The sequence below is a fragment of the Centrocercus urophasianus genome, unplaced genomic scaffold, assembly GCF_019232065.1.
Source record: "Centrocercus urophasianus isolate 14NV4802_14NV808 unplaced genomic scaffold, USGS_Curo_1.0 seq_19, whole genome shotgun sequence".
NCBI lineage: Eukaryota > Metazoa > Chordata > Aves > Galliformes > Phasianidae > Centrocercus > Centrocercus urophasianus.
In genome coordinates, this window is record NW_024884744.1 from 21,353,874 (window position 1) to 21,379,736 (window position 25,863).

The 25,863-nt window shown below is 40.4% G+C and overlaps 1 protein-coding gene across 4 annotated transcripts in view; it reads left to right on the plus strand.

Moving 5' to 3' along the window:
* UGGT1 (UDP-glucose glycoprotein glucosyltransferase 1) overlaps positions 1–25,863 on the plus strand; it is a 45,002-nt gene extending 19,139 nt beyond the window's left edge. For 3 of the 4 annotated variants that reach the window (XM_042820661.1, XM_042820659.1, XM_042820658.1), the window contains exons 14-41: positions 185–304; positions 1,037–1,122; positions 1,559–1,694; positions 2,427–2,558; positions 3,667–3,831; positions 4,020–4,140; positions 4,791–4,889; positions 6,130–6,153; positions 6,656–6,750; positions 7,294–7,500; positions 8,092–8,223; positions 9,116–9,246; positions 10,573–10,668; positions 11,015–11,117; positions 11,525–11,604; positions 12,361–12,550; positions 14,030–14,188; positions 15,511–15,596; positions 15,942–16,026; positions 16,997–17,085; positions 17,527–17,631; positions 18,197–18,281; positions 19,257–19,439; positions 20,622–20,782; positions 21,260–21,374; positions 22,057–22,173; positions 22,515–22,674; positions 23,125–25,863. In XM_042820661.1, coding sequence (XP_042676595.1) covers positions 185–304; positions 1,037–1,122; positions 1,559–1,694; positions 2,427–2,558; positions 3,667–3,831; positions 4,020–4,140; positions 4,791–4,889; positions 6,130–6,153; positions 6,656–6,750; positions 7,294–7,500; positions 8,092–8,223; positions 9,116–9,246; positions 10,573–10,668; positions 11,015–11,117; positions 11,525–11,604; positions 12,361–12,550; positions 14,030–14,188; positions 15,511–15,596; positions 15,942–16,026; positions 16,997–17,085; positions 17,527–17,631; positions 18,197–18,281; positions 19,257–19,439; positions 20,622–20,782; positions 21,260–21,374; positions 22,057–22,173; positions 22,515–22,674; positions 23,125–23,150 — 3,288 coding nt within the window. In that variant the 3' untranslated portion in view covers positions 23,151–25,863. The remainder of the gene's footprint in view (positions 1–184; positions 305–1,036; positions 1,123–1,558; positions 1,695–2,426; positions 2,559–3,666; positions 3,832–4,019; positions 4,141–4,790; positions 4,890–6,129; positions 6,154–6,655; positions 6,751–7,293; positions 7,501–8,091; positions 8,224–9,115; positions 9,247–10,572; positions 10,669–11,014; positions 11,118–11,524; positions 11,605–12,360; positions 12,551–14,029; positions 14,189–15,510; positions 15,597–15,941; positions 16,027–16,996; positions 17,086–17,526; positions 17,632–18,196; positions 18,282–19,256; positions 19,440–20,621; positions 20,783–21,259; positions 21,375–22,056; positions 22,174–22,514; positions 22,675–23,124) is intronic. The other variant, XM_042820660.1, reaches the window with a different exon arrangement.

Genomic DNA, 25,863 nt, shown 5'->3' on the forward strand with positions numbered 1-25,863 from the left:
GTTTCATACAAGGGATAACTTATGTGCCCTTCAGCTGTGTGTTCTTAAGCTCTTAGGAGGATTTTTTGTTTGTTTTAGTTTTTTTTCGTGCTATGCTGTGTAGTTTTTGATTTTAAAATATTGTACAACCTCAGACTTGAGCAGAATGACTGGCAGTCGTTAAAATGCAGGTATTTTCTCTTAGTGGATCAACAATCTGGAAGTTGACAGCCGGTATAACTCCTGGCCTTCCAGTGTGCAGGAACTGCTGCGTCCCACGTTCCCAGGGGTGATCAGACAGATCAGAAAAAACTTCCATAACTTGGTAAGTAGCAATCTGACTGGGAATTAAATGTGTTGGTGTTTGTTGTTCTTCTGTTACTTGTGTGTACGCTTATAAACATCAGGGCCATTAGCTTTGGCAATGCTGGATTCCTTGCTGTTTAAATACCTTGGGATAGTGTGCTCCTCTCAAAGGTTTTGTTTTTCTTGTAGTAGTGAGAGCTACAACTGAGGTTCAGAGATTACTGAGCATGATTCTCTATGTTAGACTGGTCTTGTGTGTGCTGCTTGCACATCTATGGATTGCTCCACTGGGGGAACAAACTTATCATTTGACAAGTGAGAATTTGTGTGCATTTCTGCTTTGTGATAATAGCTGGAGTTGGTTAATGAAATCACATTTCTTTCTTAATATTTCCTTAACAGGGTTAAGAGCAGCTTCAGTTGTCTTAGTTAGAAAGCATTCTTGCACCAGAAGTTCAAAAGATGATCATCAGTCCTTGCATTACTCATGGGTGCCCCTTCAGTCTGGGGGTTGCCCAGTCTTTAGCTGCAGCTTGTTGTCAGGTCCAGCATAAAGTTTGTGAAATCTGTAAGGTAACACTTCAGCAGCTCAGATGAGGTACTTTTGGTTATGATTTTGGACTTCAAGATTGTAGTAGAAACTATGACTTAGTGGCTCTCATCTCTCTGGCAATGCATAAAATGGCATTGATGATAATTCTGCAATGAAAAATGAATTAAAAAGCCCAGTATCTTGCCTTCTCGTGGACAGGTGCTGATAGTAGATCCTACTCATGAGACCACGGCAGAATTATTGAATGTGGCAGAGATGTTCTTCAGTAACCACATCCCACTGAGGTAATTATTGTATTTTTATTAGAATTTATTTTACATCAGCTGTATTTTTGTGATTTTGCAATTGCAAGTGCTGGGACACTGCACCAACATCACGTAACTTGGATTGGTGGCTGGGAAGGGCATTTACTGAACCTTGTTCCTTCAAAAATTTTTGAGTATAACTTTTGCTACTACCAACCAGAGCTGAGTAAAAGTTACTCCAATAGTCCAGAAGAATCCTAAAACGAAATACTATGGGTGAAAGAGATGAGAAGCAAGATTCTGATGAACCCACCTTTAGAGGCTGTATATTATAAGGCCACTCTGCTCAAAGCCATTTCATTTGATCTGCTTAGGAAAAGGCCTTTGCCTACGATGACTGTGCTCCACCACTGTATGAAGAGCTGATTATTTGTTAGTGTGATAGCTTCAAGATATGGGGTTTGTTTGATTGCAGGATAGGACTAGTCTTTGTGGTTGATGACGGTGACGATGTTGATGGCCTTCAGGATCCTGGCGTTGCCCTTCTTAGAGTGTACAATTATGTGGCACAAGAAATGGACAATAATTATGCTTTCCAGACAGTCATGTCTGTGAGTATTCATTTAAAATGAAAATGAATATTTTTTATGTGCTTTTATGTATGTAAGATTCGTGTGTAGTTTTCCTACCTCTTTCCTTATTCTGCCAATGAGTTCTAAATGGGTATATCCCCTCAATATATCTATTTTTTCCCTTGAATAGTTCCTGCTGCGTAGTTTTGCCATGTAAATAAGTATTTTAGGCATTAGTTAATCCATTTTCACTTATGGTTTGACACCTTTATGTAAACCTACAAGCTGGGTCATGCAGGTAACTTGAAGACTATGACTGTTATTATTATTTTTTTAAAATATATAATTTTAAGTCACAAAAGCAAAATCTTTTGCCTTCAGGAAGGAAATGATCATTATCTATTTTACGTGTGAGATTTACTCTATTGTTTATGAGATGTCTTCAATAAGCCTTTTTTTCTCTGAGGACTATTTTGTAATCAGAGGTGCAAGATGTTTAAAGAAATCCATATGTATCTACTTCCAGTCTTACTGTGATGACTGTTAGGCAAAGCAGGATGATTTGCAGAGCTATGAGTGCTTTATAACTTCATACTTAGGAGTTTTTATTTCAGTGAATAACTATGAAAATATATTTTGCAGTATTGCTCTTAAAGCTTTGTATATGTATATTTCTTATGTAATTACTGGAATACAGGTGACAGGTCAGTTTACCTTTCTAGAAGTGCTTTTCATTTGGTCTGCAAACTTGTATTTATATTCCCCTTCCAGATATATAACAAAGTAAAAACAGGAGATCAGCTGAAGGTGGAGCATGTGGTTAGTGTTCTTGAGAAACAGTATCCTTATGTGGAAGTGAACAGTGTTCTGGGAATTGATTCTGCCTATGATCGAAACAGGAAGGTAAGAATTCATCAATTAAAGCATTTGTCACATTTCTGCTTCAACACAGTTGAAATATATGATTACATACAGTTTCTTGATGCAACTTTCTTGCTCAGCACGTGTCTATTATCACGTTAAAGTGACCTCATAATGCTGTAGGAATTTATGTTCAGCACAGAGCTTTATCTTACTAGTGTGCATCACATGTTGTGATCTAATATTGCTGAAATCTTCTGTGTAGTACAGGAATGAAAATAACTTTCCTGTGACTCATGGATACTCTTCTCGTTCTGGTGTGGAGAGCTTAGTAGTTTAAAACTGCTTTCAAAAATGGAGGTGAGGGAATGGTTCCTAAGAAAACCACGGAGCTTAATGCTTAGGAGGGATTGGTGTAGATTTTCTTTCCTATTATCAGCGTCTGAATGCTGGATGAGATTATGCTATGGTCCTGAATTCATGATGGCTTTCCTGTAGCAAGGCATTCAGCAACCTTCCTCAAAGAATTTCTTAGTTATTTTTAGGCTTGATTCTTTCCTGTATGGGGAAAACTGAGAGCAAATCAGTATTTGGTTACTTTTCTGTGAGATGAGACAGATCCTATTTGGGATTGTATGGAAAGGAATAGATATTTGTTTTTCTTGAATCTTCTAGAAGGATGAATGAAAATACCATCTACAATAACTCTAACACTTGCAAAACAGCCTACATGTTAAAAACTAGGCAGACAGAGTTACATAAATAGAATTGTATGCACAGAAGCATTCCATCTTTGTGTGTAGGAGAGCGGAAGGAAGAGCACTCTCTCTGGAGCTGGAACCCACCAGGGGCAGTTTTGAATGATAGAAGTCTTCTCAGTTAATGTGCTAGGCACCACATTGAGCCCAAACAAAACAAAGCAGCAACCCAACACTAATGCATTTCTGTGTGATAAGGCAGCTCTTTTTGCTTGGAGGCTGAAAGATGAGGGCATATGGGGTGTGTAAGATGCAGGAAGTGTTCTATGTGCTGCTGAAAGGACATCTTAGTGTGTTTTAGAACAGATGGTTTTTTGATATTATATAGAAATATTCTGAATCCTTGTGGTAATGGGCTGACACAGTAAAGCTACCTCTGTCCCTGGATTTAGGCAGCAAAAAGTTACTACGAGCAGACGGGTGTAGGCCCTCTCCCTGTGGTGTTGTTCAATGGGATGCCTTTCCAAAAGGACCAGCTGGATCCTGATGACCTGGAAACGGTGACAATGCACAAAATCCTGGAAACCACGAGCATCTTCCAGCGAGCTGTGTACCTGGTAGGTGCTGAGTGCAGCTGGGGTCTCTGGAGGGAAAGGAGTATTTTGAAAACTGACTCAAAAGTCCCCAGATATGTGATACACAAAGCAAATTAACTTGTGTATTTTCTTATATTTTTTAAGTTGTCTAAAGCACAGAGGTGTGATATAATAAATAATGCCTTACTCTTTTTTCTCCTCTCCTTCAGGGTGAATTATCTAATGACCAAGATGTGGTTGAGTATATCATGAACCAGCCTAATGTTGTTCCAAGAATTAACTCGAGGATCTTAATGTCAGACAGAGAGTACCTAGATCTGACAGCAATGAGTAAGGGATGCTTTTCATTGCATTAAACCTGAAGTATCTGATTCAAAGAGTTGCTGTCCCAATGGAAAGCTCTAGTGGCAAAGCATTGCCCCAAGTAACACTGTAGCCCTAGTGCTGGCAGATGTATTACTTACAGCATGAATAGGTACAGATTTATCACACCAGGAGTTTGTTTTGTTTTTATACAAATCCTCAAGGGAATATGGCTTGTGAAACTGAGAGCAAAAGCCAACGACAGCACGTTCATGTAATATGTATAAAGCATCAGTTTGTTTCTTATTTCTAGCCTCTTTTTAAGCTGAGAAGGACAGACATCTCTGAATTACTTAGGATTTGCTGTGACATGTATTTTAGCAGAACTTCTCAAGACTGCAGAATAATGGCAAGGACTGCAAACGCTTTCTCGAGTTGCTTGAAAAAGAGTAACTGGGCTTTAGAATGTATCTTTATATAAATTAACTTGAATAATTATTTCAATTAACTTCCTCAGTTTATTATATATTAACAATGGAAATCAAGTCTAAAAAGCAGTATCATGAGGAAAAAATGGTGGGAAGTATTCATAATGTTTTGGTAAGAAGGGTGAATTTTTATTCATTTTACATGGAAATTGTTTGCTTTGACATCTAGATACTTTTTCTCTTTCTCAGATAACTTTTATGTGGATGACTTTGCTAGATTCAGCACGTTGGATTCCAAAGATAAGACAGCTGCTGTGGCAAACAGCATGACCTACTTGACAAAGAGAGGTAACATCTACCATGGATTATGAACTGCACTTCACTCTTGTGTGTTTCCAAGCATACATACAGTACACAGCACTTGAGTCTTGTCCAAGCCTGTGGGCAATGCTGCAATCCAGGTGTTAAAAACTAACATTTTTATAGGGTTTGACATCTACATGGAGCAAAAATGTTTTGCTCTGTAAACCTTGCCTTCTGTTAGGGATGGGAGTCCCACCCAGCCTGCTCTTGCTGAGGTGGATGGTGCCATCAGAAATGCAGCAGTGTAAGCTCAGATGCTGCAATTACACTGACTAGAAAAATATAGAGGGGTTCTGGCCTTCTATCCTAATTTGAAATTTTGAAAGGTTGTATGGGTTCGTTAAAAAATGTTATTGTTCCTTATATAAGACAGCTGATAACCTGGTCTGTGCTATTCATATCTCTCTGGTACATGCACTGCTTTTTCAGTGATAGGATGGCTTAATTGCAGTATAGATGAAGTCCCCTGTTAGTGTTCAAACTCAGCTCATTGTAAGAATTGCATGCACAGACTTAATCAGGCCTTTCCTGTACTCATCTCTGTTAGGAATCATTGATGAGCTGCTGTCATTTGAACCAGTTCCTCTTGTTCCTGTTTGTTGCCTTTACTGGGCTCTCACACATTTCCCAGATATTGCCTGCTGCCACTCCTTCCCTCTTATATTTTCCTTTGGTTTGTGTTAATCTTGGCAAGAGTTTCTCACTTTCCCTTTGTAGATTATTAATTAAACCTGCACCTCATTTAAACATGTATTTGTGGTCCTGCAGCGTAACAGTTTTGGGTCGCTGCCCCTTTTGTCACTTAAGATACTTAGTAACTGGTATCTGCTCATATAATCTGTGTCACGTTTATTTGTGCAGGTACTGCTGGCTCAGCATAGTGCTGTCTTGCTGGTTTTTGAAGGGGGAGGATAAACTCTTAACATTTCAGTCATAATGGCATGGCAGTTCTTGCAAATGGTCTTAAGAATGGTATCTTCATGCTATTGGTAATATATAACTACTGCTGAAGTATAGAAATAAAGCATCTGTCTATTTGATGGGGGGGGGGAAAGTCAAAGCTCATTCTGATAGAATTAATACAAATGTGCTGCTTGCTGGAGCCGAGCTTCCGTGATTCAGTTATGCCCAGCACAGTCCTGCAGCTTCTTGGTACATATTAGAATCACTATCAAGTTAGTAATGTCTTTTTCCTTTCCCTCTTTCCTTTCTGCTGTTTGACCAGGAATGTCTTCCAAGGAGATCTATGGTAAATCATGCTTTGGCTTTCCATCTGTTATTGTTCTGGGAATTTCCTGGTTCCTTTCTAACTTTGGCCTTAGAACCAGCAGGTTCTAAATGCATGTTTGCTTTGTCACTCCTTATCTTCCTGCACAACTGGTTTTGTGAACTAACAGCTTCAGCATGTAGAAGCAGTATGCTGTGCTCTGGTTGGAATCAATAAGTTATTTATAGGCTCTTTTAAAAAATTCTAAATTAGGTATAAAGAAATAAGTAATCCAATTTAGAAACACAAGTGCATGCACAAAGTGGGCTTACTGAATGAGGTAAATGAACTCTGATATTACATCAGTACTACTGTTCTTCTCTTGCCAGGCTTGGCATAGCTTTATCTGGGTCTTTCATATATTGTTCTACTTTGTTTCGAGTCTTTGCATGTTGACCTTGTTTTTCCTCCAAATGAAGAAAAACTGAAGCTTTCCTCTCAAATTTTGCCTTCAACTATTCCTGCCCCCTTTTTTCTCCTGCAGATGATTCTTTTGTTAGACCGGTGACTTTTTGGATTGTTGGTGATTTTGATAAACCTTCAGGAAGACAGTTGTTGTATGATGCCATTAAACATCAGGTAGGTGGTATTTTCACTCGCACCACTTAGCAGCAATAATCAAGCAGTAGACAGAGGCTTGAAAAACACAAGTTGTGCTTTTTTCTGTTGTGTGACCCTGAAGAGATCAGTTCTTCATTTTCCAGCTTCATCTTGTTTGTGAGAGCTGGCACATCCCTGACCTTCTCTTCTCGGTCTTACTCTAATACAGTAAAGAAAAGATGTTCTTTTTAAGCTCCTGGTTCTAAATTGAAAATCTCTCTGTTTTTATTTGGAGATTAAAGTGAGCACTGTTCTCTGCCCTGTCCCATTTGTTCCAGGAAGGTAACTGAATCATACAAATCCATAGCTAACTGCTAAATCACTCTTTTGCCAGCTCTCTGAGTGCTGGCTGTGCTCCAATCTCTCTTAGGCAGGACAGTATTATGTAGAAGATTCTTGGCACAGTGGTGCCTGTAGGTAACTTGAAGTTAAACAGTGAGTTCATTGTATTACAGATTTTTTTTTTCTTCTCATTTAAAGCAAAACCTGAAACTTTCCTAATTCATATTTGGTTAAATACAGAAATCCAGCAATAATGTTCGAATCAGCATGATTAATAATCCTAGTGAAGAGCCAAACAGCAGCAACACCATTGTCGCTAAGGCCATATGGGCAGCTCTGCAGACACAGACATCAAATAATGCCAAGAATTTCATCACCAAAATGGCAAAAGAAGAAATTGCAAAGGCACTGGAGGCAGGAGCTGACATCTTAGAATTTGCAGTTGGGGTAAGCATGGCTGTTTGTGTTTACAAAGGTAGGGTATTTGTTCTTACCATGAATTTCTTAATGTAGCATATTGGAACTACAAAAGATGAAGTAACAATGGAGTGTTCTCCCAAGGTGTGACTCACCCAAAATATCATCTGAAAATGAAGTGAATCCTCATACACGTCAAAGCTACACAACATTAAAAAGTCAAAGGGATGCAGTTTAAGGGATCTATTTGAGTGGGTTGGTTATTGAGATTTTGGGGCGAACTTCAATCTCATGAGCTCTTTAAACAGCAAAGGAAAAATACATTTCTCAAACTAGGTTTAAGAGGTTAGGCAGGAATCACTTCAGAACAAATGAATGGAACAAGTGGTCTGAATAGCAACAGTGAGTAGGGCTGGGGCCCTTCACTGACTGGCAAGAACAGGTTTAAGACCACCAGGACAAGGAGCCCGGGGGTAAATTTTAGCAGGATTTTAACCTGTTCTTACATGGAAACAAAGAAAGAAAAAAAAAGATTATATCTTCTTATTAAGACATTTTAAAACGTGTTCAGAGGTGTATTTTTATTTCACGTTTCAGTGACAAGTATTTTTTTTCTTTCAGGGTATGGATACCAATATTTTTAAGGAAGCCTTTGAATCTCCCAAAGTGGATTTCATTCTGTCCCATGCTATATATTGCAGAGACGTTCTCAAGCTGAAGAAGGGACAGAGGGCTGTGATCAGCAACGGAAGGGTGAGATCAGATGGTGAAAGAGATTCCACTCGTGGGAAAGATGCAGGCCTTGAGCAGCAGGGATCAGATACACATTCAGACCTAGGGATGGGATGTGGGCCTCCCTCAGGTCACTGGCTTGCTTCCCAGTTATTTGTTCAGATGTGCAGTGACCTTTTCTTGGTGCTGTGAGCCATTAGTTGTTGGTGTTGCATACAAATTCAGATCTGTCGGTAGCAGTTGAGCTCCTGCTGTCACTGAATTGAGTCCAGGAGCCAGAAAGGATGATAAATTTAATTGTGTTGCTTCAGTTCACTGGACATTGAACTGAATATTGGTGCCTTAATTTCTTTCAGTGGCTCTTTTTACAAGAGCCAGTTAGATTTAGGCAAATTATTTAACAGCAGTATTTCACTGCCAGTAATCAGTTTTGGTTTTTTTCTGTCACGTGCTTGCTCACTCAGGGCAGGGAGGAGAAGGCAGGTTCCATGGCTGCTGTATACTTTAATGGGTTAAAAAATGCAAGTGATGAGTTGTGGCATTCTTTTTCTCTCAGTAGCCAAGGCTTTTGAAGGCCCCAGCAGTGAGATTTGCTGGACTACTGCCATTGGCCTGGCATTCTGTTAACCTTTCAGGACATATTGCATATATAATTTAATATGCTATGTTTATGCAAATCAAGTATTCATTGAAAATTCTAAACATGTTTTATGGCTTTATCTGGGGTATTTTGTTCATGACTGTAAATAGAATGATCTGTTAAACTTTGCTGCCTTTGACAGCAATATTCACCTGAGCAGCTGATACCATAAAGATTGAGTTGTAGCATTTATTTAATACATCTCTGAATTTTTTTCACTGCAGCTCTTACCTAGTAATGCTGAACTCACTTTTTTTTCCCCCTGTATAAAAGATAATTGGTCCATTAGAGGATGGCGAGATGTTCAATCAGGATGACTTCCACCTCCTTGAGAACATCATCCTAAAGACATCAGGACAGAAAATCAAATCACAGATTCAGCAGCTGGGATTTGAAGAAGATCTGTAAGTAAACATGAAGAGGCTGGTAAACAGCGGTGCTATCCTGATAACGTGGCTTTCTGCAGCCTGGAGAAAGCTTGCTTATTGCTCCTTAATATTAAAGCCTTCAGACTTCTAGTGAGTTTTTCCTGTAGCTAAGTCTCAGCTGACACACTGTTTTAAAATCATCTTCCTCCAACATGCCAGGGTTTCATAATTCTTGTGTGGGATTACTGTTACCGGTTTAAAAGAAGATAAAGAAGGAAGGAGATGCTTTCTGAGTATACCTGCAGTTCAGCTAACTGCTGCTGGCCTATCAGTATCAAACATAATTACCCATTTCACTGCCAGTGCTACAGAAACGTGTTTTTAACTTCTTAAAGAGAAATAACCAAAGAAGAGGAAGAGATGTGATAATGAAAATCATAGTTGTTGATAATTCTTGCAATAGAGGAGCTCTTCAAAAGAAAGATGTCTTCAGGATCAAGGATGCCAGTGTCTGTGGATCCAAAGTCCATGGGCATGGGGTGCTGGAGGGGAGCTGGGGGATGGAGGTTATCACTAAGAAGATAATTTCCATCCTAGTTAGCATTACATCTTTCTGTGGTGGTGCTTGTCTGTGAAAGTCCTCTGACACAGTATTGCTTTTCAGTAGAGCTATTGTGTATGTACCAGTATTCATTGAAGTTTCAAGAGCTTTTACATTTTAAGGTTAGATATGGTATTCTCATAATACCAGACTGAAAAACTATGGGAATAATAATGAGGAAGAAGTTGTCTGGGGTAACGATGGCTTAATGATAGGACCCCCTTCTCTTGGAAGTTTCTCTGTTGCTAGTACTAGTACTTAACAGCCATGGTTTTAAAAGGCTGCTGTGAAAGAAGGGTTTGATCTGAATCTCTTATAGGCCTGAGAGAGGTTAGTGAGGCTGAGGGATGCAGTGCCTGCAGCACTAAAGTGAGAGCAGTTTTGGTGTCAGCCAAACTCTTTGGTCCTCTCAGTGATAAGGCTGCAAGCCATTTAAATTCTCAGTGCTAGATTAACCCTTAAACTTGTTTAAATCTTCAGAATTACTTCAGAGAATTCTGTGAGGGCAGTAAGGACACTGTGTTCTGGGCACAATTTCTGGCTTTGGAAGCACCAGTTATCTTTCTATGCTTCTGTTTCTCAAGCCAATATATTATAAATACGGAGAATTTTTGTGTGTGGAGGTAGTAGGACTGTTAGCTTGCATCTCTCAATTCAGTTCAGCCTTTTCTCTTTTGCTGCTATTTGACAGAAACATGACATATGCGTGCATTTTTCTGAATACCTGTAAACCTCTTTTTTTTTTTTCTTTTTTCCTTCAGTGCTAGTGACTTGGTAATGAAAGTGGATGCTCTTCTTTCTGCTCAACCAAAAGGAGAGGCAAGAATTGAATACCAATTTTTTGAAGAACGATACAGGTACGGGATTGCTGCTGCTTGCTATGCAATGTGCTCTTCCTTGTTTTCTAACATTGTCACGTGTTTAAATCACACTAACATTAAAAAAATAATACAGGCAGCAATAGGAAGTAATAGTAATCCCTAACACTTTTCAGAATGGGGTCGGTTTTCATGGTGAATACATCTTTGTCTACTTATCTGTATGCATGTGTATGCATATTTGTATTTGTCCCTATTTGTCCAGTTTTGGAATGTGCACAGCGTTTAGGAAGTACTTTGACTTTGGAGGAGATGGACTGTGTTTTTCCTTTGTTTATTCAATTCACTTGGTAGTTTAAAATTCTTTTTTTTTCCTTCTGTTTAGTGCAGTTAAACTGAGACCAAAAGAGGGAGAGACATATTTTGATGTCGTGGCCATTGTTGATCCTGTTACCAGAGATGCTCAAAGACTTGCTCCGTTACTTTTGGTATGTATACAGTGTTGTCATATGCTTTATAACAATTTTTAACAGTGTTTCTTTTCCAATTCTGTAATTTTGAAAAGTTTCTCTTCTTCCTTGACTCTGTAGTGACCACTGGCCTTCTAACGATGCAGCTGAAATACACATTTCTGCAAAATCAAACAGTGTACTACACACTAACAAAATCATGCATCTAGCTTTTAGTTTTACCACTTTGACACCTTAGCTTGCAATCATTATTATTGAGGAAGAAAGTCTCTCCATCCCAAAAAGAATGCCTGCAAATGAGGGAGCATGTGGCTGATCTAATTACAACCAGATGATTGTGGTAAAGGGAGGCTTGAGAATGAGCAGGGTGTGTGTCTCCTTTTCCAGTTAAAGTTTTAAGGAGTGTCTCTTTCTTGTTACTGTAGGTTTTGAACCAACTGATAAACATGAACCTAAGGGTGTTTATGAACTGCCAGTCAAAACTTTCTGACATGCCTCTAAAAAGGTAAGCAATGCCATTACAGGGTATAAACACAGCAACAACCTACCTGATACCTGACAAAGAGCAGTATGGAAGCAGAAGCATATGCTTGTTGTAGTGAGGCTGGCAACGGCCATCTGGGAGCCTTGTCACAAGTTGGAATGTAGCCTAGTGGAGAAAACCACCCTTACACCAGGTTCCACAGCTCTGCTGGGCTGCATCTCTCAAGCCCTTAATTCCCATTCTCCCACTTCTCCATCCCTCCAAAAAAAATTCCATCCACACCAAAACTCAACCAACCAACTAAAACAGTACCTCATGTTAACAATAACAACAGCAACGACAACAAAACACAGTCAACCCAGAGAGAAAGTTAAACTCCTTGAAATATCATAAGGTCTCAATAACTGCTTTCAGCTTTAGTACAATGACATGAGTTCCCACAGAGGATCCATGAATCTGTGGGTGGTGTGAGATAGTGGTGCTGGTTTACAAGTCAGGTGGGGTTTTATGTATGTGAGTAGGACTGTATCACGTACTGATCCTTATGGCTGATCCGTGCACACTCTGCTTTGTCCTCTGAGGTGAAAATTCTGCTTGTTCTAAGCATGTTGCTTTGGGCAAAGCCTCCTGTACACAGTAGGGAATAAAAATCCCATGCAGTGATTCTTGGAGATGTTGGAGCTCTGGGAAAACTGATGCTGTCAGCAAGTTCAAAGCATGAAGGATTAGCCAAATTTGGCAGAAGTACGTTGAAATCTTTTCTTTCTGGAATTTCAGCTTTTATCGCTACGTTTTGGAGCCGGAAATTTCTTTCACAGCAGATAACAGCTTTGCTTCTGGACCAATTGCCAAGTTTTTGGATATGCCTCAGTCTCCACTATTCACTTTGAACCTAAATACTCCTGAGAGCTGGATGGTGGAATCTGTCAGGACCCCGTATGACCTTGATAATATTTACTTAGAGGAGGTAAATGAAATTAGTACGTTACAGTTGTTGCATTTAAATGTTGTTGGTTTTCCAGGGGTTATTTTTCTAATTGGAAAGAACTTTAGAATTTCGAAATACTAATAAACACAAAGGAGTTGATCTTAACACTGGTCACGGTTGCAGACCTCTAGAAACTCTGTAGGAGGGCTGCAAATAAACCAAAGCTCGCTAGCAGATTGCTGCCCTCAGATACTCGTGGATGCCTGCAGGGTGCCACAGGGTGAGCAGTGCTGTGGGCTGGAAGCAGATCCTGCAGAAGTGCTGCTTTGAATGTGGGTATGTCCATTCCAAGTGCGTGTGTGTGTTATTTCAGAATGTCCTGAGTTAAAAACAAACTCTGGGCATTAAATATATTTATTTATGAATTTTTAAAAGTATTTCCTATGAGAGCTACAGCTAATATTGTAATGGAAGATAAGGTCTGCATCTCATTTCTAGTCAATCCCACTTACTTTTCTTGTGACCAAGCAGGCTTTAGCATTTCATGGCTTTTGTTAGCAGAAAATGCTTGCTCCACAAAAGGATTTGTGGTATCAACAGAACAGTAGAAGTGGTGCAGAGATAAGTGCTCTGCAGTACTTTTAGGAGCTGAAAACTTTTATGAGCTGAAAAAACAGGGCATGAGTTGGGCCTTTAGAATATTGATCTGGGCTTTTGCCCCACGTACAGAAAGATAAAATTCTGAGAAAAACCAAGGAGCTGGAGGTTAGTACAGAAATGATTTTAAAAACAAGGGAGGAGCATTTGTACGTACAAGTGGATGATTCTCATTTCATCTTCAGTAGGATAGATAAGGTAGTGCTAATTATTAACTTCTTGCTGTTAACAATCTGGTCTCTACTGGTTGTTTGAAGCTCTATAGGTAGTGGGCTGCAAAGTGGTTACAGGTGCACTGCACTGGCATGTAATGATGTGCACTGAAAACACATAGTGAAAGTTAGAAATCCACTTGTGATGAGAAGTAGAAAATGCTGGGCTTCAGGGTGTGAAGTGAATTACTTAAGGATGTGACCAAATACTCCTCCTTTGCAGTAAGCCATTATTTAGCTGGCCTCTGGATAGCACCCACCTCTGTTTAAATGAGTTGAAAGCCTGAGAAAGGGGCAGTGGATGTTGCAGGCATGCTCAAAGCACTATCCTGAGTACCAACCTATTGATTAAACCCACAATAAATGTGAGAAGAACTGTAAAATAGAGCAACAGTCCTTCCCTTTCTTAACCTGACATCCAACCTGTTGGGAGCCAGAGATTTTTGGTCAGGAACAGCCTTAACAATGCATGCTCAATGGAGTCGTGATCTTTGAGGTTTTGTGGGTATTCATCCAAAAGAACTTCTCTGGTGAAGTAAAGTAAGTGCTATTAATTACTATATCTACTGTATCTTGTAGATTAACTGGATCACTAAAATAATTGCACTTCTGTGCTACTGGTGAGTTCAGCAATATCTTCTCCTCACAGGTGGATAACGTTGTTGCTGCGGAATATGAGTTGGAGTATCTGCTTCTGGAAGGACACTGCTATGATATCACCACTGGGCAGCCACCTCGGGGCCTCCAGTTTACCCTGGGAACCTCAACCAATCCTGTCATCGTGGATACCATTGTTATGGCCAACTTGGTAAGCAAATGATTCCATTTGGCAGTGCAGAACTGTGGTTCTGCAGTCAGCACAACCACCTACATAAAGCATTAAGTCTCTCCAAGTATGGGGGCTGTGGCTACATGACATTGCTGACATCCCACAGTTGCTGGCAGATGAATCAGAACCACGTTGTTCCTCAGTTGGTCAGTGTTGTAGAAAACAAAGGAAGCAAGGAAGAATAGGAATTTCTTAATGTAGTTGAGGAAAAGAGTTAGTCCAAATACATGATGGTTCCCTGCAGCTGTCTTTAATCCACACCGGTCTGTGAGAGGTTGTGGACTGAAATTATGGCAAGGGAAGTTAGCCATTGGGATATCTTCTTTATAGATAATATTAGTGAAAAACTGAAATAAACTATTTTTTTAATCTTTAATGCATTATACAACATATAGAGCAAGTAAGGAAAAAATGTATGCTTCCTCTGTTTATTTTAAAATTCTTTCACTTAGTTTTGTATTTCTCCTTGCCTTTTCATAGCCAAGTTGTATTCTATAGTGATGTGATATTGATAAGTATAAAAGGGAAGGTGAGCCTTATTTTGTGTATGACAGTGGGCTTTTTCTCATCAGATAAGCTGAAGTGTGTGCATCATGGTGCACAGTGCTGTATCTACTAATCCTCTTCCTCACAGTCTGTACTATGAAGGGGTATGAAGGGACCTGAGAGATCAGGAGCATGCCTTGTGTTTTCCTATGAGCTCCCTCTAAGTTTTGGAAGGCTGCATTGCAGTCTCCCTGGAGCCTTCTGTTCTCTGGGCTGAACAAGCCCAACTCCCTCAGCCTTTGTTCCAAGCAGAGATGTTCCTCTTAGGGAATTCAGCATTGTAAACTCCTATTGTAATTTTTCAGGGGAGAGATTTTGTGTTGTGGAACTGTGTTATTGCTTCCTGCTGTGAAACACCTCTCTCTAGCTTCACCATGGATAATCTCATGCTTTGTGGGCAACCTTTCACAGGCTGCAGGGTGCTTACCAGCCAGTGCTTAGAAATGCACCCACTCCTTCACGAAGGCAAGCTTTTGCAGAAGCAAATTTGGGATTGTTCCTATCAAGGTGTCTTGAAGACTTTGTCATCTAACGGTGGATGTTTTAATGCTTGGTTCTTATGAAAAAAGATGGAAGTTTTTGTGTTATGTAGGGTTTGTTTCTCCCAGTTCAGAGGGTTTCAGGTCCTTGTGTTTATATTCATCAGCTGGGTTACAAGTAACTATTTCCAAATACAAATCAGTGGGACAAAATACATGACTTACAAACTTGTTTGTGTTTTGTGGAAATGGACAGACATTCTTTTCTCTTTACAGGGTTACTTCCAGTTAAAGGCAAATCCTGGTGCTTGGACTCTAAGGCTCAGGAAGGGCAGATCTGAAGATATCTACAGGATCTACAGGTGGGACAGGACAAGAAATGCTTTGGTCTCTTTCTTGGGAAAACTTCTAAATCATACTGGCACCATTACATGTGAATCTAACAGTTCACTTGCCCACATGCAGTGAATTGGTTGGCAGATTGGATTTTGCACTGTGCATAAGGCATGTGAGATGAAAGAAATTAATTCCTTTACCAAACCCAGTTGTGTTTAAGGATGTACTGGAACATGTCTGTATTTCTTACTACTTTGTCACAGCTCAAACCTGTCCTGCAATGCTCAGCTTTAATAGTGTGTAGAAAAACATGTAGAAGACATAAAGAACTTATTTCTACTTTGTAGTGAAGTGTTTTAGTGTATTTTCAGCCACGATGGCACAGACTCTCCACCTGAAGCTGATGAAGTTACTGTCGTTCTCAACAACTTCAAGAGCAAAATTATTAAAGTGAAGGTGAGTTTAAAAATGTAGAGCTGTTCTTAAAAACAGTCTGCTTGAGCTGTACTGGGGGAGAAACTGAGGGCCTGATGATGTCTTCCTGCAGGCTTAATTAGAGCCAGTTGGCAAAGTTCACATTAGAGCATCTGTAATGGAGGGAATTATCTACAGACTTGGGTTTGTTTCTTTTCACACAGGAGAGAATGGTGCAGCTGCTGTGCTCTTTGTGTGCACATGAGAAACAGTTTCGCTCACATTTTACTGGCTCAGGTGTGCTTGTGATATAAGAAACAAACCTGTCAGTCTTGTTAAGTCCTTTATACCAGTGGTAAACACTCAGAGTATCCACTGAGCCAGTATTTTTTCTGTTTTCTGATGTAAGAGGTGCAAATACATATATATATATATATATATATATTTTTAACAAAGGAAAATTATAAATTTACTCTTCTGTCAGGATTCCTTTCCATATAGCTGGAACATTTAATGAGGATGACAGATAAATGATGGCTGTGCCACTTCTGGCTCATAGTAACCCGCAGGATTTACTTATGTTAGAGTAATTCTGGGACGTTTTCCTGTTGGTTTGTTTTTTCCTGCCTTCCTTGCTTACCTGCTGTGGAGTCTCAGTGTCCAGTAAGACCTCTTAGAAATGCACAAAGCAGTACTGAGGTGTTGTGTTTGGTTTTGATGCTTTTTTTTTTTTTTTTTTTTTTGGACTGTGTTGCTGCTTTGTTTGAGCTGCTTCTTTGCCAGTTTCCTTCATCAAGGATGATCCCTACATACCTCTGAGCAAAGTGTTTTTAACCATTTAGACTAGCATGCCCTCGGTGTCTGATGTCAGTTCCCTGCTGAGCTGTTTCTCCATACAGCTTAGGTTACAGAGCAGCTCATTGGACACAATTCAAACTGAGGCTAAAAGTGCTCCAGAGCTGTTTGCTCAGTATCTAATTCTGCTCTCTCAAGCAGTGTTATGCTTTCACAGGTTCAGAAAAAACTAGACATGATGAACGAAGATCTACTGAGTGATGGCACCAGTGAGAACGAATCTGGATTTTGGGAATCTCTCAAATGGTAAAAATGAATTCAGTAATCACCTGCAAGTCTGCTAAACTGGAAAGCTGTTTGTTCTTCTGATGGTACAGATGGTCTGTGATAGTCCATAGCCATCTATTAGAATAGCTTGAACTTAGGGCTTGACTCATTGGAGCTTTCATAAGACCCTTTAGTTTCTAGAGAGATGAATTACCACTTTGTCCTGCTTGTGTTCCCTTACCACGTGTGCTAAGGGAAGTCTGAAAGCATTGCTTGTTTCCAGGAGCTGCATCTCAGCCAGGCACCTTCCACTTGCAATCCAGTAGGCTTCCATGTTTGTGTCTGCACTGCTCTGTTTTGTGGACCGTGATGCAGAGACCAGGGAGAGGGATGCCAAACAGCACTGTAGTAATTCATAGTCTGTTGCACTCTTTCTAGGCCTTGTTATCTTGTCTTTCATGAATACGTTTGTCCTTTCAGGGGATTTACAGGAGGACAAAAGAATGAAGATGTGAAGCAGGATAAAGATGATGTATTAAACATATTCTCTGTGGCTTCAGGACATTTATACGAAAGATTCCTACGGTCAGTTCAGAATTTATATTCTGGAGCTTCAAATAGGGAATGTGTTCTGCTGTTTACAAGTAAAAAGATCAGGATTTGCAAGAATATTTAAAACCAAACAAAATCAAAGCCCAAACAAAAAGCATTCAGTCAAAAAACCCAAACCATAACCACAGCAGCACACAAGTCCTTGAAAACAGGAACTTCTGTCTGCGTGGTATTCGGATTCAGAATAGCAGTGCACTATCTAGCAAACTCAGTCTATCCTAGGAATTTCTCACTACCAAAAAAATCGGATAGAAATGTTTTGTTAAGAATGTGTAAGTCATAGTTAAGTGTCTCTGATTCTGGAAAAGAATCTGAAATTGTGTTGTCAGCAGATTCAGAAAGCCAGCAGCTTTTTATTCTTGCTAGAGTTGAGCAGTATGCCCACTGAAGCTGCCCACTTCTTCACACACTGAGCTCAGCAATCTGACATCCCACAGTTGATGCAATAATGTGAAATGGCAATTTGTGATCTGTTTGCAGCTGATCTCTAGCATGTGGTAGCTATTGCTCCAAATGTTTTCTCTTTTTCTCTTGATAGCATAATGATGTTGTCTGTGCTGAAACACACCAAGACTCCCTTAAAGTTTTGGTTTCTGAAGAACTACTTGTCACCTATGTTCAAGGTTTGTTACTAATTAGAAACGTCTTCTGTAGTGGGAAAATTAAATAAGAAAAATGTTTCCAGTTGTGCATCCTACCATTATCTAACCATGTGTGCAGTTACCTGTCTGTATACCTTCTGTTTTCACAAAGTATCAAAATGTCTTTCAGAAGGAAGTCTGGCTGAGAGTGGACTTGTGCCAAAGATAAATATTTAAGAGAACAGCATGGGATTGGAAAGTGATGCTTGGGTTTCAACTTTTTTTTTTTTTTTTTTTTTTTTGTGATTTGTATGATAAAGGTGCAGAGTTTAAGATGAAAATCAGGGCTGTGGACTTGTGTCTGATACATGAGGGATGAAAGAGCATAGGAAAATACTTAGCAGGGAAACAAGGGCTTTAACTAGGTATGGGGAGAGCTCCCTAAGGAGAGATGTTAAAAGCGTATTTCAGATGGATGAGAGTACATAAGCAGTGCGTGCCAGAGTGCCTTGGGCTCTGGATGAATACACCTGGATATGTTTATCAGTTGTCTGTGATTCCTCATGAATCAAATGGCAGAATTCAACACAGAATGCAGAGGTAAATGAACAACAAAACTATGTTTCAAAAATTAGCTTAATCCTAGGTAGCGGTGTTACAGAAACTCACCTGCTTATGAGCTCAAGGGGGAAATCAGTAGCAGTGCCTGTGGTGCTGCAGGAGCTGTGGGCTGTGCTGTGACTGCTCCTGGGAGGTGCAGCAGTGTCCTTGCAAGCAGCTGTGTTCTGCAAGGTCTCAGCAACATCTGTGCTGTCCTGGTGTTGGAGGAAGCCTCACAGATGAGAGCATTGCCTCATTTGACAGTGGGCCACGCTGTTCCAGTAAAGCGTTTCTCCCAGTTCTTTCCTAATGTTTTATTATGGGATGGGAGTCTGTCTCTTGCAACATGCTTTTCTTTTTCCAGCAGAGGAGCAAAGAATGAGATAAGCTCCTTTTTTTTCCCCCCTCCCCCTGCAGGAGTTCATCCCATATATGGCAAAGAAGTACAACTTCCAGTACGAGCTTGTCCAGTACAAATGGCCACGCTGGCTTCACCAGCAAACAGAGAAACAGCGAATCATCTGGGGCTACAAGATCCTCTTTCTGGATGTGCTCTTCCCGTTAGCTGTTGATAAAATCTTATTTGTGGATGCTGATCAGGTAACTCAGGGTGAAATTACTTGATCTTTTTCTTTTTTCCCCTCTAGGAATAATATGTTCTAGAATACAATTTCTGTATTACCAAAGTTGCAAGTCTGAGCACTTTGCAGGCATGACTGAATGCTGATTCTGTAACTCTAGTGTGCTTCAGTGAGTGCTTGCTTTCTAGCATGTTCCCACAAAGCTTGGTTTTGTTGGCCTGTCTCTTACTTTTGGCTGGCTCCTTGCTGACTTGCTGCTGTGATTCCAGCTAGTTTGCCAAACAGATTCCATCTCATACTGACACTTGTGCAGTACCAGCCCTGTTCCCCAAGTCTGCAGGTCGCTTACCACACACGGTGTTTTCCTCAGTTCCCAGACACTTTCCTCCTCCCACTCCTGCTGGATTTTAGCTTGGCCAGATCTGAATGTCTTTCAGAGGAGCCAGAAGGCAGTTCCCTCGTGCACGAAGCCGTGCCGTGCTGCAAAGCAAACAGTGTCAGGGTGGCTTTGTCTGTGCTTTCTGCCCAAACACTTTGAACACAGGGGATGCGTGTGCAGTGAGAACTGCCAAAAACTCTCCTTTAAACCTACATGAAATTGTGAAGTACAGATTATTAATACATAACTATAAAATGCCCTAGGCATTCTGGCATACAGACAGTATGATCCCATGTCAGTTAAGAACCATTGTAGCTTTAGCATAAGTATGACCTAGGATAAATTCTAAGCTATGCTGTTCTTAGTGTATTGTTGGGTTTTTTCCTGTTTATAAAAGATATATTAACACAGTTTGTTTCAACCAGAGTTTTTAGAGTAGTACTGCAGCTGCAGCATCTGCATCAGAGAGACATTAAAAACATTCATCCATGAAGGGTTCTCAAACTTTAAAGAGGAAAGGAAACAAAGGATCATAGCAAAATTCATTTACAGTGAGAATTACAGCTGCTTTCTAAGCAATAATGTGGCACCTCAGCTCCCAGCAAACCCCTATTGGAGTACTTGAAGCTCCAGTTCAGTTGGTCCAACTCCAATGGGAGACAGAACACCTCTGGTGTCTTGTTTTTGTACTATATATGTGGTAATGCAGATGTCAGAGTAAGAGGTAATTCTCCCTTGAGCTGCTTGGTTAGTATTAAATCCTGAGTAGCTTATCAAAATAGCCCGACAGGCTTTGACAAATAAAACATCCTTTTGCTTCAGATTGTGCGCACAGATCTCAAGGAATTAAGAGATTTCAATCTAGATGGTGCTCCTTATGGATATACTCCCTTCTGTGACAGTAGAAGAGAGATGGATGGCTACAGGTTCTGGAAGTCGGGATACTGGGCAAGTCACTTAGCTGGAAGAAAATACCACATCAGGTACTGAAGCATTATTTATTTTTGTCTCCTCAAAATGGAAGCGGAAAACTTTTGTTACTAATTAGAGTCAGCAGAGAGCTAGCTGAGGTACACAAGGCTGTTTTGAACCACTTTTTGCTCCCTACTGCTTTAAGGTTCCATTGCCTCTGGTCCAGCTGGAAGCACTAGGGGCACTGAAGTTAATTTCAGTGTGATTCAGCTTTTAGAGACGAAGAACTGAAGCGTTAACTAAACAGACGTCTTCATTTGATAATAACAATGTTGGAAGAAGCGACTACATGACAGCAAAGCTAAGATAGATTTGTTGAGTAATTTTATGTGCGTTCCATGTAGTTAGAACTGCTTTCCTGCCTTGCGTTAGATAATTCTTGGTGGCAGTACATCAGATTGTTTTGATGTATTTAGTCTCAGAGTCTGAGGCTTTGGTAATTTACCCATCAGTCAAATGTCACTGCTGATTGTGTTATCTCCGTGCAGTGCTCTGTATGTTGTGGATCTGAAGAAGTTCAGAAAGATAGCAGCTGGAGACCGCCTCCGAGGACAGTACCAGGGTCTCAGTCAGGATCCTAACAGTCTGTCTAACCTGGATCAGGTGTGTGTTTATTGCATGTATGTATGTACGAATTTACTGCGACCCGATAGCAGGTTAGGACCCCTCCTTTCCTGGCCAAACTTCTGCCACTGCCCAATTCCAGTGGCAGTCCCAGTAACTCCCTGCCTTCGAATGAGTTGGATAAGCATGCAAGACAACTGCAAATGGTGGGTGGAAACAATGCCTTCCTCTTACATGCCTTCAGACTGTTCATTTCTCTGGTATACTCCAAGGCAAATACACAACGCAGCTGAATACTTGCCTCTTGAGCTGTCTGGCCCCAAGCACTTTGCTGTGTACTGACTTGGATATGTGGAAATAAGGCTTGTACTTTCACATGAGGAAAAGTAACACAATGCTTTTATTCATTTGAGAACAGTCTTCCAAACTGATCCAGTACAGGTGTGACACTGGATTCATAGTACAGCTTTAATCCCTTTTACTAACAGCCTCATTTTCAACAAAGAAAGATTAGCTTCCTTTGTATTATTCCATTTATTTCTTTTTTTCCAAAGGACTTTGTTTAGAATGAATGTTGATAGGTAACTATTCATTTGTTCTGGGGAAAAAAACCCTCTGTTTTCAGAAGTTATAAAACTTCTGAGTGCTGCCTGGTGGGAGAGTTGTTCACCACCTGCCCTGCGTGGTGGAAACTGCTACTCAGTCTTATTCTTCACTGCAGGATTTGCCCAACAACATGATCCACCAGGTGCCAATCAAATCGCTGCCGCAGGAGTGGCTTTGGTGTGAAACGTGGTGTGATGATTCCTCAAAAAAGAGAGCAAAAACCATTGATCTGGTAAGCATAGAATGGCTCCTTCATTCCTATGTCTCAGTAAGAAGCTGTGACCAACTCAGAGGCGCTTCCCCACCCCAGATGTAGGTGCCTTACCTTCTGTTGTTCCTTTAATATTTTCAATGCTTCATTTTTCTCCCCCTTTTTCTTATGTATATTTTTCTTACCTAGAGCATTATGAGCTTGAAAAGTGAATTTGCACTCTAGTCTAGCTAAACTACTGGCACGTAGTTAAGTGTTCACCAACAATCCATCAGTTCCACTAGGGGGAAGCATCCTCCATTCAGTAAGTGAAGCTTATTTATACATTAGGTGTTTGAACAGTTTGTATGCTTTCTTTGCAGTGTAATAACCCAATGACCAAAGAGCCCAAGCTGCAGGCAGCAATGCGTATTGTTCCAGAGTGGCAGGACTATGATCAAGAAATCAAACAGCTCCATAATCTTTTCCAGAAAGAAAAAGAAACAGGAACACCAGCTCAGACGTCAGGACAACACACACAAGGTAATTTTTCTGGCTGTTTTCCTAATTCTCTGACTTTCCTCCTACCTGTTTGAACTGGAATAAACCCTCACTTGTGTTTGCTGTAAGCCTGCACCATGCAAGGGCTTGCATGGAGGATGTTTTAAGTAACCTGCATATTTCAGTGGGACAGAAACACCTTGCTGAGTGAAGCAGGTGTAACTTAACTTGATGCTGAGACCTAGAGAACAGAGAAATGTTTCACCCTTTTTTCAGTTCCACTAAAGATCCTCACTGTGATGCAGTGTCACGAAACAGGCCTTGCCTTAGCCTGTACAAAGTGCAGTTATACACAGGGAGTAGGAGTGGTTCTTCAGTCACTGGTAATCCTGCAAGTAACAAGAGTCTGGGATGTAAATGTCAAGTTTCAAACTGATCTGCAGACTGAGGAAGCTGGAAATGGAATACTTATTCTTCTCTCCTCTTCTACAGATGCAGCAGCACATGTGGAATTATGATCCATGGAGAAAAATTCAAGTTAGACTGTTTCATAGACAATTTTTATATTGAAAGTTAGGTTTTTTGGTTGTTTTTTTTTCCGGTATGTCTGCAAAACTGCTGAATAATTGAATGGGATGATGTATGCATTTTTATTACTTGCCTTTGGGTTAATTTCTGCATATGAAATAAGATCTGGATTGCTGGAATTAGCATTACTGTTCTTTTGCACCTGTGGTGGAGATGAAAGAGCCCATGATGGAATTCAGCATTTTGGAAACAAAACTTCAGAATCCACTGGAAAACCCCAGCCTGCTCCTTCAGCTGTTGCTGCCTGCACCACTGATGAAGATCCTGTGTTAGCCTCAGATCTTAACTCGAGAGCCTGGAAAATGCAGCCCAGTGAGCTGTTGGCTCCTAGCCCCCACTGGCAGAGTTAATTTTGCCAGGTGATTTCAGAAGGCTCCAAATTGTGCTTTCAATTGGGATGCTGTTTCATCAGCAAGTTTTCAGTCAATAGTTCTCCTCGGGTTGATTCCCTGTGCCCTTGATTTATTTTTTAATTTTTTAAATCAAATCCAACGTTACTTCATCCGTTTCCTGTCTTCATTTGTCACCCAGCTTTTGAGGGCTTGACTTCATGTAAATCTACCACAATCTGTGTAAAAGATGCCCGTCCCAATACAAATGCCTACAAGGGGAGCAGAACATTGGCTCTGACTGTTCCATTCCTCGCAGCCCATCTGACTGGAAATAAAAGCACCCTCCTGCCTTCTTTGCTCAGAGCTCAAGTCCGTCTGCAGAGCCGGTAGGGCCTCACCACTGCTGTGGTTCACTGATTCATGAATGTATTTTTGTTTGTTTGTGGAAGAATCTGTGGAAGCTTGGAAGCTTTTCATCACGTACATTTCATGTACTTTATTTTTCGTCGAACACAGGTGTTGTCACATGAATAAAAAACTTTGGAGTTCTTCGATCTTGAGCTTTAGTTCACACTCAGTCTTCTCATCATCCTGTTTTCTCACATATTACCCCAAATTTGATTTTGGAATTTTTCAATATTTGAGTTGCATTTGTTTTCCTTTAACCCGCTGCCAGGAAAACATTTTGCTCCAAAGCTGGGTTACTCTGAGCTGGTTGGTTTTGTTGTTTTCTTTCTTTTTTTTTTTTTATAATTCATATCCATGTGTTAATTTTTAAAGATGCTGCAGTAGTCATACGAACTTAAAAATCCTCAAACCCTCCTTCCCTCATTCTGTAGGATTATTGTCTGCTCCCTGGAACACAGAGACTTGGAAGAGTTGAAATACAGGCACCCAACTGGTATTTCTGAAGTGAGAAGTAGGTCTGTGTGCACTGCTTCTTTAGACATCCAAGTTGGGATTGTTTCTGCCTCCTGTTTTTTTATGCAGATGTTCTATGCTGTAAGAACTTCCCCTAAAGAGAATCCTGACTTTGAGATATTTGTCTAGAAATATTGTTTTATACATCATGTAAATGTCCTGGGGGAATTCTAAAAGACATCAGTTGTATTCAAACTGTTATTCAGACTGTTCTACAGGACAGTGCCCAAGTCTCTAGCCAGGATTCTTAGAGAACGTGGTAAAAAGGAACAGCAACACTCCCTTTAATTCGCAGTGCTGGCACTGGTGACAAAGTGAGTAAATGAATCAGCACCACCATGACACACTGCCAGTGGGTGCCAGAATAGGGATATTTTTTTTTTAATTCAGTGTAAGTTACAGAATTATTTTTTTTAATTATGCTCCTCCATTGTTAATTAATGTATGCACTTGAACATGCACACCACTATTTGTTTTTCTCTTTTTAATTATTGACCAAGCTATGGAGAATGGTGGTTGTTCTTTCCCTTCTCTTTAACACAGACCACGCTCTTCTGTTCAGATCTTACTAAAAAACCATATCATTTGGAAGGGAGAAGCACCAGAAGCACACACATGGTGAGATCTCCTACCTTTTGCAGTGCTCCTAAGAGTCCTGTACCTATTCTCAAGTACACAATAAAATCCTCACAGCGCCAGGCATTCAGAATGTGAGGTACTACAGGTGTTTGTGGGAAGGCACAGTTTGCACATGAGAATGACACTGAGAGGAGAATACTCGTGGTTTGGATCTGTGCAGGTGCTTGCTAGTAAAAAAGCATCTTATGCTGAGATGATTACTGAGACAGGGCTGCTTCTGACCAGGCCTGCTCCTAGAAATGAGTGAGAAAAATGGTAAGAAAAATAGAAAATTGGAATGAATGTGGTTACAGTGTAATTTGGCATCCTCAGACTAGAAAGGGCACTTCTGTGGCAAGGCAGGGCAGCTGTTCCCCATCTTCCTCTGTAACATATTTGTCCTTTTGATGAAAAGTTGATGCTGAAAGAGAAAATATGTTATTTTGAAAGGAAGATTTTTTTTTTTGGCCTGGCTAAGAAACAAATAATAGCACAGAAGTGCTGAAGAATGTTGTGGAGATGCTCTGCCATAGAGTCGCTGTGAAACAAGGAAATGAAAGGGGGGTGTACAAAAGAGAAGCAACAATCCAGTCATGGTTTTAGCAATCAAAATCTGTCCAAGAATATGCCACAACTCTGCGGCACTGCTACTCAATGACCCTGGATACAGGGAGTTACCTCTGCATAATATTACCTGAACTGAGACCACAGCAATTTTCCCAGTATGGTGACAACAATACGATGTCTCATAATAAAGCCTTTCTGTTCTTTC